General features: G+C 44.8%; 1 protein-coding gene across 3 annotated transcripts in view; it reads right to left on the bottom strand.

Annotated features, from left to right (window-relative positions):
- Positions 1-6,743, bottom strand: part of SEC24A (SEC24 homolog A, COPII coat complex component) — a 64,679-nt gene extending 57,936 nt beyond the window's left edge. Inside the window, exon 1 of one of the 3 annotated variants that reach the window (XM_040971952.1) lies at positions 6,257-6,743. In XM_040971952.1, the coding sequence (XP_040827886.1) occupies positions 6,257-6,353 (97 nt within the window). In that variant the 5' untranslated portion in view covers positions 6,354-6,743. The remainder of the gene's footprint in view (positions 1-6,256) is intronic. The other 2 variants (XM_040971942.1, XM_040971934.1) reach the window with 2 other exon arrangements.
- Positions 6,744-18,419: the final 11,676 nt, after the last annotated feature.

Here is an 18,419-nt window from a genome sequence, read left to right as displayed (position 1 = left end):
ACCTCATGCAATACACCAAAATATACTCTATTTGAAAAACTGATCAACTGAAATTCTAAGTACAAGAGATTGAAGACACTGCATAAGCACAGCTTGAAGCATTTCAAGTACAAAAACTTGAAGAAAACAACAGATGGAGCAGAACTTGGTATAGTGGACAACACACTGCTTGAGACTCCCACATTCCAGATAGGAGTGCCACGGCTCAAGTCCTGACTGCCCACCACTCGCAGCGTCCTGCTCTCATGCCCCAAGGGGGGCAACAGTGAAAGGCCCTGCCACTGTCAGAACAGACCTGGAATTCCCGGCTTCGGTTTTCACCTGGCCCAGCCAGCCTAGCGCAGCCCTGGCTGCTGTGGGCATTTGTAGAGTGAACCAGTAGATAGACGTTATGATCTGTCTCTGTCACTTTTGCCTTTCTAATCAATAAATAAATCTCTGAAAAGAAGACAAAACAAAAAGAAGGTTCCAATGCTGGATTCAGGCACTCTGTCAAAGTGCTAGGACCTGGAACTCAGAGATAACAAAGTGGAATAGTAGTAAAGTAAGACCAGCTGGGTTTAAATCTGGGTTCCACAATTCATTGCTTTAAGTCCCTGAGCTGGTTGTTTAACCATTCATCTCAGTTTTCTTGTCAACCAAAATGACAATTCTTACCTCAGAAGTCCCGAAGAATTAAATGAGATGATATACATAATGTAAGCTAGCACAGCACCTGGGATCACAGTTAATAAATGTTACTTCTTAATGTTATGATGTCTCTCTTTCAGCAGCTCTCAGTTTATCAAGAGCAACAAACAAAGAAATGAATGGTTATGCAATGTAATAAATACTAATGGAAATATGCAGAGAATATTACAGGATTTCAGACGTACTGTCCCCACCGAACCCATCAAATGGAATCCAGCCACAACAATCAGTGTTGTAGAGCACATATCATTTGTATTCACAGCCTGCTTTGATGCTGACTAAAGACTTCTTATATTAAACACACAATCATGAACATGATTTACATGAGTGAAACCATAAGCTCTACATTCCTGCCAACCCTCAAGACACCAGCGTTAAGTCCAGCATTCAAATTTATGTTCAAAAATTCCACATATTCTCTTGTGTGAATGACAATATTGTGCAAAAAGCCACAGAAAATGAAGTTGAAAGTGAGCACTCATCTAATGATGAATAAATCAATTCATGTTTCATCAACTGAATTGCAAAACACCCAACTCAAAAGTTTTATTAAGAAAATTCTTTGTGTAGGGGCTAGGGAGAAAATGTGGAAGAGCAGATATTATTCTATGAAATGCAATGTATTGGGATGAGGGAACCAAACACCCTTTCCATCTTGAATTCTATATGCAAACAATTATTTTTTTTATTATTATTTTTTCATTGGAAAGGCGGATATACAGAGAGGAGAGACAGAGAGGAAGATCTTCCGTCCAATGATTCACTCCCCAAGTGAGCGCAATGGCCGATACTATGCCGATCTGAAGCCAGGAGCCTCCTCCAGGTCTCCCACGCGGGCGCAGGGTCCCAAAGCCTTGGGCCGTCCTCTGCTGCTTTCCCGGGCCACAGGCAGGGAGCTGGAAGGGAAGCGGGACTGCCGGGATTAGAACCGGCGCCCATATGGGATCCCGGGCGTGCTAGGCGAGGACCTTAACCACTTGCGCCACCGCGCCGGACCCTATGCAAACAATTATTAAATAAATATTTCTTAAAATGAAATTAATAAAACTCGAGTTTCTAATGGCCTTACCAAGTTGACTCAAATAGTAAAGCAGCTACCAATTCATGGTAGGCACTATCTGCCTTTAATCTTATTATAGGAAAATCAGATTAAGATCTGTTAGTTCAACTAGTCCTGCAGCCTCATTATCAGTTTTTACAGAGGAAATATGTATGCATAAGTCTGTACAATGACCAAGAAAAACCTGCCCTGGACAACTTTAGGTAGCAATGCACAAATCAGAGAAATGCCAGTATTTCAAAACTCTGTATGTCACATTACAGTGTGACAGCAAGTTAAAAAGTCACTACTACATCTTTTGATTGTATCAAAAATTTCTGAAGATCCAACTGTTTTGTACATGTAATTGATGTAAGCTACATTAAGTCTAAAGTTTAGTGGATGTCATTGTGGTGCTGTACATTAAGCCACAGATGGAGTTCCTGGCTCCTGGCTTTGTCCTAACCGACCCAGCCCCAGCTGTTGTTGCCAATGAGGGAGTGAATCAGCTACTGGAAGATCTCTCTGTAATTCTGCGTTCCAAGTAAATAACTATTTATTTAAAAAAAAATACGGGCCAGCATTGTGTTATAAAAGGTTGTTCACCAGCATCCCACATAGAAGCCAGGTTCCATTCAAGGCTGCTCCACTTCAGATGCAGCTCCCCGCAAATGCACCTGAGAAAGCAGCGGATGGTGGACCCTGTGCTTAGGCCCCTGCACCCCTGTGAGTGACAGGGATGAAGCTCCTGGCTACTAGCTTTCTGGCCAAGTCACAGCCACTTAACCAAATATTTAAGAAGTGACTGCAAAACTAAGCACCAGTAATGAATGACCCCATTTTTAACTTTCCAGAGCAATACTTTCTTCTGCAGTTGAATGTCACACTCTGCAGTTGAGTGTCACACCCACTCAGTGAATTAACAAAATAAATAATAAAACAACCCAGTATAGAACACTGGCCATTTATTGAGATTATTTATATTAAAAAAGAAAGAAATTTAGAAAACAAGATTAAAAGACTGTTAAAACTTTTTTGCAGGTCCCAGCCTAGTAGCTAAAGTCCTCACCTTGCATGAACCATATGGGGACCAGTTTGTACTCCAGCTGTTCCACTTCCCTTCTACCTCCCTGCTTGTGGCCTGGGGAGGCAGTAGAAGATGGCCCAAAGCTTTGGGATCCTGCACCTGCATGGGAGACCCGGAAGAAGGTCCTGGCTCCTGGTTTTGGATGGGCTCAGCTCTGGCCATTGCACCCACTTGGGGAATGAACCAGTAGTTGGAATATCTTTTTCTCCGCCTCTCCTCTCTAAAAATGTCCCTTTCCAATAAATAAAAATAAACAAGTCTTTAAAACAAAAAACAGGGCCCAGGGCAATAGCCTAGAGCCTGAAGTCCTTGCCTTGAAAGTGCCAGGATCCCATATGGGTGCTGGTTCTAATCCCAGCAGCTCCACTTCCCTTCCAACTTCCTGTTTGTGGCCTGGGAAAGCAGGCGAGGATGGCTCAAAGCCTTGGGACCCTGCACCCACATGAGAAACCTGGAGGAGGTTCCTGGCTCCTGGCTTCAGCTTGGTTCAGCGCCAGCCATTGTGGTCACCTGGGGAGTGAATCATCGGATGAAAGATCTTCCTCTCTGTATCTCCCCCTCTTTGTATATCTGACTTTGCAATAAAATAAATAAATAAACCTTAAAAAATAAATAGAATAAAAAAGAAAAAGAAAAAACCCTTTTGGTGTCACAAAGAGGAAGGAAGGGTGGTCAAAAGGCACATTTCCATCCACTGGTCCACAACCCAGACAGCCGCAATAACTGGGTCTCCCGAGCAGGTGGCAGGGGCCCAAGCACTCTGGTTGCCTTCTTTCTTCCCAGGCGGTCAGCAGGGAGAAGGATCGGAAGTGCAGTAGCTGGCACTCACAGAGACATTAGATTCCTTTAGCTGCTCTCACTCTCCTGCAGTTACCAGTTACATATCTGAACTGCCAACTGGGTACCCTATTTATAGAAGTATTCTCTTTTTCCCTTTCATAGCCCAAAGCATAGAAGTTAGAACACACATAGCAAATGTTTGTTGTACTAGGTCAAATAACCATAGTGAAACCTGAACAAAGCATCTAATAGTTTGTAAAATATTTCAACATTTCAAAATTATGTCAATGGCATTTGCAATAAATTTATAAACATATATATACAGGTTGCCTTTAAAAATTGTTGTAGAATTCTAACTTTTTTAAGATTTATTTATTTTTATTGCAAGATCAGATATACAGAGAGGAAGAGAGATAGAGAGGAAGAGCTTCCATCCAATGATTCATTCCCCAAGTGACCGCAACAGGAAGTGCTATGCCAATCCGAAGCCAGGAGCCAGGAACTTTCTCCAGGTCTCCCATGCAGGTACAGGGTCCCAAGGCTTTGGGCTGTCCTTGCCTGCTTTCCCAGGCCACAAGCACGGAGTTGGATGGGAAGTGGAGCTGCCGGGATTAGAACTGGTGTTCATATGGGATCCCGGCACTTTCAAGGCAAGGACTTTAGCCACTAGGCCATTGCGCCGGGCCCTCAACTTCCAAATTATAAGAAAAATCCATTCATGTGACATTTTGCTGAGTTTTCTTTCCACCTTAGGACCCTGCACTACATGGGAGGCCCAGAACCAGTTCCTGCTTCTGGCTTCTGGCTTCATATCAGCTCAGCTCTGGCTGTTGCGGCTACTTGGGGAGTGAATCAGTGGATGGAAGATCTTTCTATCTCTCCTTCTCTCTGTAAATCTAACTTTCCAATTTAAAAAAAACTTAAAAAAAAAGTAAAATGATTTGGGGTGTTTATCATAGTAATTTGGGCTCTTGTTGAGAAATTTACATTCCATGGCACACTACCTGAGTTCAATACCTGGCTCAGGATCCTGATGTCAGCATTCCCCAAGAGCCATCAGCAGCGGGCAGTAGCAGATAACTGAAGTGACTGGGTTCCTGATACTCCCTTAGAAAACCTAGATTGATTCTGGCTCCTGGCTTCTGCCCAGATCAACTACCAACACTAACAGGCCAGATGGGAGAGCTCTGTATCTCTCTGCTTCCCAAATACATATTGTTTTTAGGGGTTTTTTTAAAGATTTAATTTATTGGAAAAATAAGTCAGATTTACATTGAGAAAGAGAGACAAAGATGTTCCATTCACTGGTTCACTCCCCAAATAGCTTCAACAGTCAGAGCTCAGGCAACCTAAGGCCAGGAGCCAGGAGCTTCTCCCTGGTCTCTCACGCAGGTGCAGGGTCCCAAGGCCTTGGGCCCTCAGCAGGGAGTTGGAAGGGAAGTGGAGCAGCTGATACACCAACCAGACCCGTGTGGGATGCCAGTGTTTGCATGCAGATTAATCAATTGAGCCATTGTATTGGCCCCCCAAATACATAATGTTTACAAAGTAAATATCTTCAAATGATTATATTATCAGCATAACTGTTACTAAATATCCTAGAAAAGAATGTAGTTAACATAAACTGTGACCATGAACTTGAGAAACAATTGCTTCAACCCAACATTCTTTCAGTGACTATGCCTACTTAAGTCTTCATTCTGCCCACACAGCTGCCTACTGACACACATTTTTAAAAGTCTTTGAGAGACTTCTTTATAAAGAAACAGCCATTCTCAAGAAAAAAAAAAATCTTAAGTTCTCAGTTTCAGTCATCAGCTATTTTCTCCAACTTCGCAACAATTTAAAAACTTTTGTATTACTCAATGGGTTCTATTTCCAATAAAACCAGAGACGTTGGCATCAAATGTCTTACTGTTTGTAACAGGCTGAACAAATCGCCCCATAGAATAACTTCAGGAATCCTCTAAGAGGCACACAATCCCAACACTGTCACAACCAAGTGACTTAAATGAGAGTGCCACATGTACACTGAGAGCTTCAGGGTCCCGCCCAGCCGCTGACCCAACAGCGCTTCTCCTCGCTTCTGCTGAAAACCCGCAAGGGTGGGCCTAGGGTCTGGGAGAGAGGAGCAGGCCCGAATGGTGTCTCCACCATTCATCTCAGAAGCCAAACTGAGGAAGACCCTCCCACCCCAACGCATGCCTGCAGAGCCCAGGACAATCCCACGCCACACCTGCTGTCCAGGACACCAGAGTGAAGCGGCACGGAGAGCCAAGGCACACAGAAAATAGGACCCTGTCACGCGATCTTCGCGGTCTCCCGCCTGGGGTTTGTTTGTTTTCGTCCAGGCTTACCCAGGGCGATGCATACGAGCAGGTGCTCTCTCCAGCTGTTAACTAGCTGGTCTGACGAGCCCAGGGTCGCGGGTGTAAACAGAAGCCCCTGCCTCTGGGCCCAGCCGTCCCGCCCCACCACCACTTCCCGGACCCCGGCCCGGAGGTCACCCTCTCCTCGGTGGCTTCGAGCGGCGGCAGCACCGCCTCAGACACACACTCACACGCACGCACACACACACACACACACACACACACACAACCCCCTAAAAGGCCGGTGGCAGCCCCGGCTGCGCCCTTCCTCCGCCCTGGTGCAGCACTCACCGTTGCTGTAGGGAGACCCGGAGGCCGAGGCGGCCCCGTTCTGTGCCTGGAGGCCGGTTGGCGGAGCGCCGGAGGCAGGTATCCCGGACTGGGACATGACAGCGGGTGGTTCTCGAAGGTGGGAAGGGGATGGTCGGGCTCTACCAGAGCCGAAAGGCGGTTTCTCAAAGTGAAAAGAGGAGGCTCACGACTTAGGACTCAGGGTCGGCGCATCAAGGCCGGGACATGGCGCCTCACTGTCCCCGCCCGCCGGCGGCCACGGCTCGGACCTTGAGTCGAGGCTTGGGAATCGGGCGGGCGGCAGCCAAACCGGGAGCCGAGGGAGGCCCTGGCCGGAAGTGTCTGTCAGCCGCCGGCCGCGCAGGCGCAGTCCGGACACGTGGCACTTCCGGCTCCGGGCTGGCCGCCGCGGGAGCGGAGTGGCGCTGCCCTTTCCCCCTGGGGCTGCCCGGAGGCCACCTGACAGCTCCCGGCGTCCCGGCTCCCGAAGACGTGCCCGGGCTCACCTGCCACGTCATTCCCTCACCCTGCCAGCCGGAAATGGCGTGTGTCCTTGCGGTGGAAATCCCCGCCGTCGGTAACGTCGCCTCGCCCGGGTCCGAGGACAAGTCCGGGCTGCAGTAGCTGCTTTTGGGTCTGACTGGGTGGGCCCCTCTGGGTCCTCTCCCCAGGTTTGGAGAGATGACCTGAGACCACAGACGGACCCTGCCCTCCGTGAAGATTGGGCCGAACCCGTTCATGTGGGTGGCCTTGATTTCATTTTCCCATTCCGTCATCGCATTGCAGGTGTAAACGCTAAAGGGGATTTTGAAGACAGGTGGCTCAAGATGTGTGCTTGCTTACAAATGTGGTCCTGGTGAGAGAGAGAAGGACTTCAGATTTAGGGTCCCTCGCATTTTTTAAATCGCTGACTCATGACATGGTCACACAAAAAGGTCGTCAACAGCACACTTGAACCGCACATTTAAATGGCAGTTTTAGTTCCTCTTCTAAGAGTTGACAGTACGGTGAAGAATGCAAACCTGCTTACTGGGCACATGGGTTTATTCATGGGTGCAGGGAGGGAAGCAGACGTTGCTAAGTGTTGAGGGCAAAGGTTAGCAGAAACTGGGGTGACTAGACCACATAGTTAATTAATGATCTCAGAAATCAGCCTTGCCACCTTCATTCCACTTAGCTTCTTCCTGCTCGGAGTGGATAATGAACTCCTTCTTTACAGATCTGTCCTGCTGATTAAAACATCATACCACCAGTTTTGCAAGGCCAGGGTGAAGTACATCTTGCATAATTCATTTAACTTTAAATGTTTGCTGTGAAATGCTATGATACATACCAAAAAAAGAGAGAGAAAGTGAGCCAAGATCTTAACCACTGTTGTCAGTCTTGAAAACTCACTGAGTTCAAATTCATACTAAATATTCATTGTATTATAGCCACGAATTTGTTAACATTCACCTAAGAATCTTACTGAAAATGTATTTTTGGGCTGGCTTTGCGCTGTAATAGGTTAAGCCTCCAGATGCCAGTTCAAATCCCAGCTGTACCACTTGCCAACCAGCTCCCTCCCTGCTAATACACCCAAGTCTTTCAGCCTCTGCAAACACGTGGGAGACCCAGAGGAAGCTCCTGGCTCCTGGCTTCAGATCAGCTCAGCTCTGGCCGTTGTGGTCATTTGGGAAGTGCACAAGCAGATGGAAGAGATCTCTCTTTTGATATCTCTCTTTCTCTGCAAATCTGACTTCAAAATAATAATAATAATTTTTTCCAATGTATTTTCAGAGGCTGGCATGGTGGCATAACACTAATCCTCTGCCTGTGATACTAGCATCCTCTACGGATGCCATTTTGTGCCCCAGCTGCTGCACTTCAGATCCAGCTCCCTGCTTAGGGTCTGGGAAAGCAGCAGCAGATGACTTAAGGCCTTTGGTCCCTGCACCCATGTGGGAGACTCAGAGAAAAGCTCCTGGCTTCCGATCCGTTCAGCTCTGGCCATTGTGACCATTTGGGGAGTGAACCAATAAATGGAAGATTTCTCTTTCTCTCTCTCTCTCTTTCTCTTTCCTTTTCTCTCAGTAAAATCTGCCTTTCAAGCAAAAATAAATAAATAAATAAATAAATAAATATATTTAAAAAGCATTCTCCATGAGTATAAATCAACAAACTCCTTTGCACAAGATCAAAATATTAAAATACTTAACAAGGTCCCAAATCATATAATCTTGATTTGTTGACATCAACAGATACACAAACATGATGTTTTGTATCAATGTTTTAGAGAGCGAATACTCTTCAGAGAGAAACTGAACTTTGCTGAGGTCAGAAAATCAGAGTCACCCTTCAAAGAAGCAAATGATTAGGCCTGAACTCCAAGTTAGCTTTGTTTAATTTTCTTTTTATGCAGCTCCTTTTGAATAATCTTGATTTGTTGACATTGGCACAGAGGTTTGATTTGGTTGAATCAAGCTTTCTTTGAACTTTGTTCTGTTTAAGCAATATCTGTGTGTTCAGAGATTTTAAAAAGTACATAACCTCATTGATTATGTGGTTAGATAACATATATTTGGTAATAAGTAAGCAATGCTTTTTCTAAAGTTTGTTCCACTGCTAAGCTTCTCTTACTATTATTATTCCTCCCCAAAATTTTTTTTTTAATTTATACAATATCAATATAGTTAGCTTTAGAGTACTGATGAGAAAAACATTTGTCACCTTCAGGGACAGTACAAACCTAAATAATAAGTAACTGAGGTAGCACAACAAATAAAAAAGTGAAGTCAGAGGCCAGGGTTGTAGCACAGCAAGTTAAGCCTGATTTCAATGCATCCCACAGTGGGAAGCCAGTTGGAATTCCAGCTGCTGTTCTTCCCATCCAACTTATTATGAAAGTAGAGAAGTTAGTAGAATATGATCCAAGTGCTTGGCACTGCCACCCACACAAAAGCAGGATAAAATTCCTGGCTCCTGGCTGGAGCCTGGCCAAACCTGGCTGTTCTTCGAATTTGGAAGTGAGCCAGTAAATGGAATATCACTGTCCTTTCCCCTTATATTGATGTTTTAAATAATCATACACTCTTTCATGTTAAAAAATTAAATCATTTTCACATTATTATCCAGATATTATAACACTATTTTTGTTATTTTTTAAATTTTTCCATTTTTTAAATTATATTTTTGACAATCTTTACATAGTTAATTAGGGTAAAAAGGTTCAAGGGCTACAGGAAAATGGGTAAGACTATTATTTCCTGTATCTAGGGTAAAGGGGGAGATAAAGGGAGAAACCCACACAGTTTCCCACCCACCTCAGGTCCCTGATGTGGGGCATGCTCCAAGGGTCTCACTCAAGTGGTTTTGATAGTTCAACAGTATTTTTGTTTTAAAAAAATGTTTAAAAATTAGTTTTAAAAATTCTTTGACTAAAAATAATTGTGCACATTTATGTGACAATATTTTAACACATGTAGACAGCAAGACAATTAAACCAGGCAATTAACCATTCCAATTCTTTGCCTTTTTAAATTTGATGCCTACTGGTCCTTTTCCTTCTCTGGTTTCTTAAAGAATTATTTATTTTATTTGTAAGGGAGAGAAACAAAGAGGAAGATCTTCCATCCAATGATTCACTCCCCAAGTGGCCACAACAGCTGGAGCAGAGCCAGTCTGAAGCCAAGAGCTTCTTCCGGGTCTCCCACACGGGTGCAGGGTTCCAAGGCTTTGGGCCATGTTGAATTGCTTTCCCAGGCCACAAGCAGGGAGCTTGGATGGGAAGTGGAGCAGCTGGGACACGAACCAGTGCCTATATGAGATCCTGGTGCATGCAAGGTGAGAACTTTAGCCACTAGGTTGAAGTCCGTTGATTGACTCCCCAAGAGGCTGCAGCAGCTGGAACTGCGCCAATCTGAAGACAGGAGCCAGGAGTCTCTTCCGGGTCTCCCACGCGGGTGCAGGGTCCCTCAATAGCTTTCCCAGACCACAAGCAGGGAGCTGGATGGGAAGTGGAGTTGCTGGGATTAAAACCTGTACTCATATGGGATCCTGGCATTAGAAGTGGAACATACCATATGGGATGCTGGCACTGTGGTTAGTGACTTTACCCTCCATGCCATAGCACCAGTTTTGCCCTGCTTGTATTTTCTCATAGCATTTATTGCTATGTGTTTGTGACTGCTTATTAATAGAACATAAGTCTACACGTCTCCTCAATTTAATGTAATCAAGACTGTTTGCCAGCTAAACAGCCAGGAGCCAGGAGCTTCTTCCAGGTCTCCCATGAGGATGCAAGGACCCAAGGCTTTGGGCTGTCCTCAACTGCTTTCCCAGGCCACAAGCACGGAGCAGCATGGGAAGCAGGGCCTCCAGGATTAGATCCTGGGCTCATATGGAATCTTGGCTTGTGCAAATGGAGGACTTTAGCCACTAGGCCACCGCATTGGGCCACGTTCTTTTTTTTAAGATTTATTTACTTTTATGGAAAGTCAAATTTACAGAAAGGAGAGACAGAGAGAAAGATCTTCCATCTACTAGTTCACTCCCCAAGCGGCCTCAACAGCCGGAGCTGAACCAATCAGAAGCCAGGAGACAGAAGCTTCTTTCAGGTCTCCCACATAGTTGCTGGGTCCCAAGGTTTTGGGCCATCCTCCACTGCCTTTCCAGGCCACAAGCAGGAAGCTGGAAGGGAAGTAAAGCAGCTGGGATTCGAACCAGCACCCTTATGTGATCCTGGTGCATGCAAGGTAAGGACTTCAGCCACTAGGCTACTGTGCCGGGCCCAAGGCACAAGTGTTCTCATCATCAGGCCATGTTCCACTGCCTTCCCGGGCTCATCAGCATGGAGCTAGATCAGAGACAGCGGGACTAGGGCCATCTCATTTGTGTATTCTCAGCATTTCGCATGGGGCATCACATTGAATAGGGAGTAAGTAAACATTTTTTGTAAAAGATTTAATTTTGAAAAATTTTTTGTTGGAAAAACAGATATTATGGGAGACAAAGCTCTTCAGTCCACTGGTTCACTCCCCTAGTGGCCACAATGGTCAGAGCTGAGCTGATCTGAAACCAGGAGCCAGGAGCTTCTTCAGGGTCTCCCACATGAGTGCAGCGTCCCAAGGCTTTGGGCCATCTTCTTTTGCTTTCCCAGGCCATAATCAAGAAGCTGAATGGGAGATGGAGCAGACCCGACACAAACCAGTGCCCATATGGGGCTTGCAAGGGGAGAATTTACCCATTAAGCGATTGCACCAGTACTAGGAAATATATTTTTTTTTGAGTGAATGAATTTAAAATGTTAATACTTCCAGTATTCTATTCTGAGTTCTGACTTTCATTGATTCATGATTCCTGTTGAATTTATAGTCTAACCACACAATTAGCACTTGCCTCTAAACTGTTGATCTCTAATTCTTTTGGGTTCTTAACTGTAAATACCATATATTTTTAATGATTAATTAATTTATTTTTAAGATTTATTTATCTTTATTGGAAAGTCAGATTTACAGAGAAGGAGAGAAAAAGAAATATTCCATGCAATGGTTCACTGCTCAAGTGTCACAATGGCCAAAGTTAAGCCAATTGTAAGCTAGGAGCCAGGAGCTTCTCCTGGATCTCCCACCTTGGTGCAAGGTCCGAATGCTTTGGGCCCTCTTCTGCCACTTTTTCAGGCCACCAACAGGGAATTGAACAGGAAGTGAAACAGCTGGAACCCAAACCAGCACCCATACGGGATCCCAGCAGATGCAAGGCAAGAACTTTAACCACCAAGCTACTGTGCCAGGTCCTGTTAATACTATGTTGTGTCCCATCTGTTACAGGCCTACGAGTGTTGCTTAAATGATGTCAGCCTTTGGTCAAGGATGGGGATACAGCATCGAATGGCAATTCTTCCTTTCATTATGCAGATACTTCCTGCCATCCAGACACTGTAGTTTCAGAGAGCTGTGATGCAACTTCCTCTCCATACCTTTTTCTCATGATCTCATCAGTTCTTTCACTCACTAATTAACTCATTCTTTAAAAAATTTATGAATTGCCTTGCATAAACCAGGCACAAAGCAAAAGCAAAATAGCACCAATAGAGTCTCTCCCCTCGTCAGTGTGTAGTTGCAGAAAGCAGAAAACTAACATGCAAATGAAGTGCTTTTAAAGGGTCATGTTAAGATGGAACAGCAAGCAGGTGCCTGGCTTGGATGGGATGGTTAGGAGAGGAAGTGTGTGACATTTAAGCTATGTTCCAAAGGGTGAGAAAACAAGGTATTACCAAGAGAGATCCCAGACACAGGAACAGCACCTGCCAAGATCCAGGGACACAAGGGAGATCGCCGGGGTGAGCAACACAGAGTGGCATGAGATGAGACTGAAAGAGCAGGAGCCAGAGCAACGGGTCTTCTCTGCTGTTCTAAGGGGTTTACAGGCTTCAGGAAGCAATTCAGTAATTATAAATATAGGAAAACCTTGATCCAGTCCATGCTTCAAGTGAATCTGTTAAAAACCAGGAAAGGGCATTTGGATTTACAGTTAAGATGCTGCTTGGGAAGTCATTCTCCCTACTCAAGTGCCTGAGGTTGAAATTCCTGCTCTGCTCCTCATTGCAGCTCCCTGCTAATGTGCATCCAGGGAGGTAGCAGGTATCAGCTCAAGTAGTTGGTGTCCTGGCTCTAACTTTTGGCATAACCCAGCCTCAGCCATTATAGGCATTTGGGGAGTAAACCAGCAGATGGAGCGTGGGCATGCTTGCTCACTCTCATAAACAAATATTTTCAAATAAATCTACCTGCTGTAAGGAACAGTGGTTGACAGGGAAAAAACAGAATTGCAGTGTAACTCTAGGCCAGACAGGATGGTGGCCTGTGGCGTGAGGTGGAGGTAGTAGAGACAGAAGTGTATTTTTCAATCCAAGTTCTAATTTGGGGATTTGATATCTCTTTTGCTTTTGCCAGTTCCATGCAATCAATCCTGAAAACGTACAGATTTCAACCTATAGACTTTGATGTGACTCCCTAATTCTTTCTTCCAGATTCAACTCAAGCCCTTATTACCTCTCACCTGCCTGATTACAATAGTCATCGTGGCTTGTCCTGCTACAACCTACACACACTTTAGTGCCAGAGGGAACTTTCAAAACCAGTTTTGACCATGCTTCTGTCCTGGTTAAAACTTCTGTGCTGGTTAAAAGGCTCTACAGTTTGAGAATGGAGGTCACCTTTGGTCCAGGCCAATTCTCCAATTTAAACCATACGCACACTTGCCTGATGCTTTTCCTACATTTCTTCCTTTCTGCACGTTATTTTTATTTTATGATATATCATTCCATGAGAGTATTATTTCCCATTTTACAGAAGCAAGAACTGAAACTTCAAGTAACTAGTGCCTTTGAATTATCACCTGCAATGAGATTAAAGTTTTAATGTTAAACATCTGGCAAAAAAAAAAAGTATATGATTACAGAATGTTCATTGTATTACAGCGGTGGTTATTCTTCTGAGGTTTGATGGAAGATAAGTTTTATTCCCATTTAAATTTTCTGGATCTTACAAAGTTTTTGCAGTTGCTATGTATTACTCTTATAACAACAACAATAATCAAGAAAAACATGGGGTGTAAGGTGAGGGTTGGGGTTCAGCAGGTGACACCCACATACTCTGGGAGTGGCCATTCAAGTCTACAATATGCACTTCCGATGCAGCTTCATGCTAATGTGCCTGAGAAGGTACTGGAAGATGGCTCACACACTTAGGCCCCTGTGGGAGACCAGGATGTTTATTCTGCCTTTCAAATTAATAAATAAATCTTTAAAATAAAAATAATAAGGGGCCTGTTGCAGTAGCCTAGTGGCTGAGATCCTTGCTTTGCATGCGTTGGATCCCAGCTACTAATCCCAGCTACTCCATTTCCATCCAGCTCCCTACTTATGGCCTGGGAAAGCAGTCGAGGATGGTCCAAAGCCTTGGGACCCTGCACCTGTGTGTGAGACCTGGAAGAAGCCCCTGGCTCCTGGTTTAGGATTGGCTTAGGTCTAGCAGTTGTGGCATTGTGGGGAGTGAATCATTCCAACAGAAGATCTTCCTCTCTGTCTCTTCTCCTCTCTCTGTATTTCTGCCTTTCCAATGAAAATAAATAAATCTTTAAAAAATAATAAATAAAACATTGTTTTAAAAAATAGATTGGGGGGATTAAGTCTTAAGGAAAATTCCGTTTCTCTTCTTTTGAATTTTTATTTTTATTTATCTATTTTTATGTATTTGAAAGGAAGACGGCTCATCCATCTGCTAATTCACTCCCCAAATGCACCCAACAGCTGGGGCAGTGTAAGGCAGGGACCAGGCTGAAGCCAAGACCTGGAACTCAGTCTGGGTCTCCCATGTGGGTGGTAGGAATCCGACTTGTTCAACCATCATACGCTCCAGGGAGGATCATGAGCAGCAAGCTGGAATCACAAGCAAGGCTAGATTTGTACTCGGGCACCCTAACAGAGGATGTGGTGCCTTAAGCACTGGCCCAAACATGCATCCCTAAAAGAAGAAAAATTTAAAAAGTATATATATTTATTTTTATTGGAAAGTCAGATTTACAGAGTGAAGAAGAGATAAAGATATTCCATCCACTGATTCACTCCCCAAGTGGCCACAACGGCCAGAGCTGAGCTGATCTGAAGCCAGAAGACAGGAGCTTCTTTCTGCGCCTCTCATGCAGGTGCAGGGTGCAGGCTTTGGGCCATCCTCTGCTGCTTTCCCAGACCACAAGTGGGTAGCTGAATGGGAATCAGGACAGCCAGGACACGAATCAGTGCCCATATGGAATCCCAGCATGTGCAAGGTGAGGACTTTAGCCACTAGCCTACTGCGACAGGCCAAAGGAAATTCTGATCTATGCTACAACACACATGACCTTGAATGAAAGAAAAATCCTTAGGCTTTGGCACTTCAAAGCTACAAACGGACAAATACTACTTACAAGAGGTACTTGATTCTTATGATTCTTATTCATATGATACTTATGATTCTACTTATAAGAGGTACTTGAAATCATCCAGATTATACAGACTGAAAGGGGGATGCTGACTGCCAGAGGCTGGGAGAGGGAGCAAAGGGGAGTTGCTACTTCTAAGGTCTGGAGTATAAGGCCTTTGTCTTTTAGCTGCATTCTAGCGGTATATCCTCATAAGAGGGTCTTTCACATGATCTCTTTCATCTTCTTTATCTGTAGTATAATCCACTTCTTTCCTAGCCTCATTATGGTGGTGTCTTCCAATAGGGAAGCTCTCACGGGCTCCTCTTTGCCATCCACCTCATCTGTACTATGAAACATTTCTTTTTTTAGCCATATTAAGGCAGTCTTTCCTGTTGGTGGACCACTTAAGTGTTCCATTTTTCTTTCTTCCTTGTCCGTATAATGAAACATTTCTTTTTTAGGTGTATTTTGGGGGGTGTCTCCTCTTAGAGGAGTTTCTTGCAGATTCTCCTTCTAAAATGATAATAAAAGCTTTCATTAAAGCCCATATAATCCAAAAACTAACTTGAATATTTTCTTTCCTTCCGATCTTTTCACCATTTTTTTTAGTAAAATTCTTAAATTCAGTTTCTAGTGTCCCTTCATCTGGGGGCAAAGGATTATAGTCACAAATAAGCTCTAAATAAGAACGCAATTGCTGCCTAGTTACCTTTGCTCCACTTTTCACTAAAAATTTCTGCATAAGAGAGATAAAAGACTGTGCTCTACACTGGTTCTGGCCCATTTTCCCACTCACCACTTTCTGTGGGGGTTTCCACTGCACTTTTCTTCTTTCAAGGCACCACTTGTCACTGTCCCGCAGCGGTGGACTTGGTGCACGGAGAGACAATAACACCCGTGGACCTCTGAATGCTGGCCAATAGCCTAACAGCACCAGCCTATTAAAGGAAGGTTGTAATACAGGCATCCAGGGAGGAGGGGCTGAGCCATTTACATCTCAACAGCAAGGGACAGTTCCCCAAAACACAACTAGTTCCTCTAGCAGGTTCTTTATCTAAACCTTATCAATTGCTCCTGGCTCCTTCAGAGGAGATTCAACTGGCTATTGTCTCCCACAATAGCAAAGATTCTGAATGACCTTCTACAAATGAACTGCACAATTAAAAAAGATGGAGATGAAACATGTCCTGTGTATTCCGCCATAGCAAAACAGAGTTTGAGGGACCCAGTGGCGTGGCCTAGCGGCTAAAGTCCTCATCTTGAACACGCCCAGATCCCATATGGGCGCCAGTTCTAATCCCTGCAGCTCTACTTCCCATCCAGCTCCCTGGGCAAGCAGTTGTGGCCTGGGAAAGCTGTTGAGGATGGCCCAAAGACTTGGGACCCTGCACCCACGTGGGAGACCTGGAGGAGGCTCCTGGTTCCCGTCTTCGGATCGGTGCAGCACCGGCTGTTGTGGTCACTTGGAAAGTGAATCATCGGTATTGGTATTGTCTTTGTAATAAAAATAAATAAATCTTTTAAAATAAATAAATAAATCTTTTTTAAAAAGTTTGAAAAAAAGAAAGTTTGATGGGGAAAACCCTTTGGATATTCTCCTGCCCCTCCACTGGTTCTGCTCTGCCATCATTTTGTTCCTTGTCACTGTTTTACTCTCTGGCCTCGTTTATAATTAGTTGTGACCTTAAGCATTTCTCCATCTTCAGGAAAAGGACTGGAACTGGGATTTGAAGGCGCTGGCCAAAACACCAAGGGTTTTAGGTAAGAAAGGCCATCTAGGACAACAGCTGTAATCTTGAGGCGCCCAAGGAACTACCTCCAGCCACTTGGGAGTGTTTATTAAACCAGCTAAGTCTGAGATGGGAACAAGGGGAACCCAGCCTGAAACCAGCAGCTCCTTCTATTCAGACCAAGGAATTCTAAAGAAACCTTCCAACCCTCAGATGGAAAGTATTCCCAGGGGTCCTTCATGTTACAAATGAATCCATTACTCCTATTTATTAACCAACATTTATGTGCCGAGTATGACAATGGAAAGGGGAAAAGGCAGACAGAGCTCCTAACCTCAGGAAGGGTAAAGAATGTCTCTTGAGAGAGTCTTTAAACAAAGTCACATGTAAGCAACTGTACACTACTAAGCAAGATAACCTCATCCTTAAGTCAGATGGCTTGGTGGCTGGGAAAACCAGGAGCCAGCTAGCCTCTGGGAGAAGGGCTACTTGAGCTATGATGTGAAGGCAGGGCAACAAGCAGAGGTGGGGAGGCAAGGCAACCTTGAGGGAGAACTCTGGAGGGAGGCACTGCCTGAGGCTCAAGCAGAAAGCACGGACAGCAGCAAAGACAGCTGGAGGCTGTGTTGCAAATTCACTCAACAACATCTGCTTGCTTCAGCTCCCACCTCTGCTGGCACTAGGGATCGTAGGTCTGAGAGCAGTGTGCGAATCAGACTCCACATACTATCCAAGGAACCCAGGTATGCCCATCCATTAGCTAGGAGCCCGTGTTGTGGGTCAGTAAATGAAGATGCAGCCCGTTTACACCAACATCCCCATACGGGGGCACTGGTTTGAGTCCTTGCTACTGCTCCACTTTCAGATCTAGCTCCCTGATGAAGTTCCTGAGAAAGCAAAGAAAGATGGCCCAAAATGGAGCTCCAGACTGCTAGGCTCCTCCAGGCCGAGAATGGCTGTTGAAGCCATCTGGGAAGTGAACTAACAGATGCAAGATCTATGTCACTGCCTAGCTCCGTAACAAACAAGAAACTAAACGGCACATTTAAGGAGGAAGGGAAGTATCTTCCACCCATCACCTCACTCCTTAAATGGCCACAGCAGCCAGGGCTGTGGAAGCCAGGAACCATAAACTTCTTCCAAGCTCCCAGGGGGGTACAGAGGCCATCTTCCTCTGGTTTTCCAGGTGTATGAGCAGAGAGAGCCACTGTCCTGCTTACTTCTCAATGCAGACCCCTATAACTCTGCCTTACAAATAATTAAAAAAAAAAAAGCGAACGTGTGTAATGCTCAGTAATCACCAGCATGCACATATTATCTGGCACACATATTCTGTGAGCTATTGACAGATGCAAGAAACGTGCATTGTGAAAAAGTATTTTTTGTAAGTCTCCAGGGATAATGGCTTCAACCGACGTTGAGGTTGGTACTTCGCCCTTCTAGGCGCTCAGGCATGTGTGTGGGAAAAAGCTGGGCGCGACCTGGAGAAC

This window comes from Ochotona curzoniae, unplaced genomic scaffold (assembly GCF_017591425.1).
Source record: "Ochotona curzoniae isolate NIBS_2020 unplaced genomic scaffold, NIBS_Ocur_1.0 contig_1, whole genome shotgun sequence".
NCBI lineage: Eukaryota > Metazoa > Chordata > Mammalia > Lagomorpha > Ochotonidae > Ochotona > Ochotona curzoniae.
Note: the sequence above shows the minus strand (reverse complement) of the source record. Positions and strands in the feature narration are given on the sequence as shown.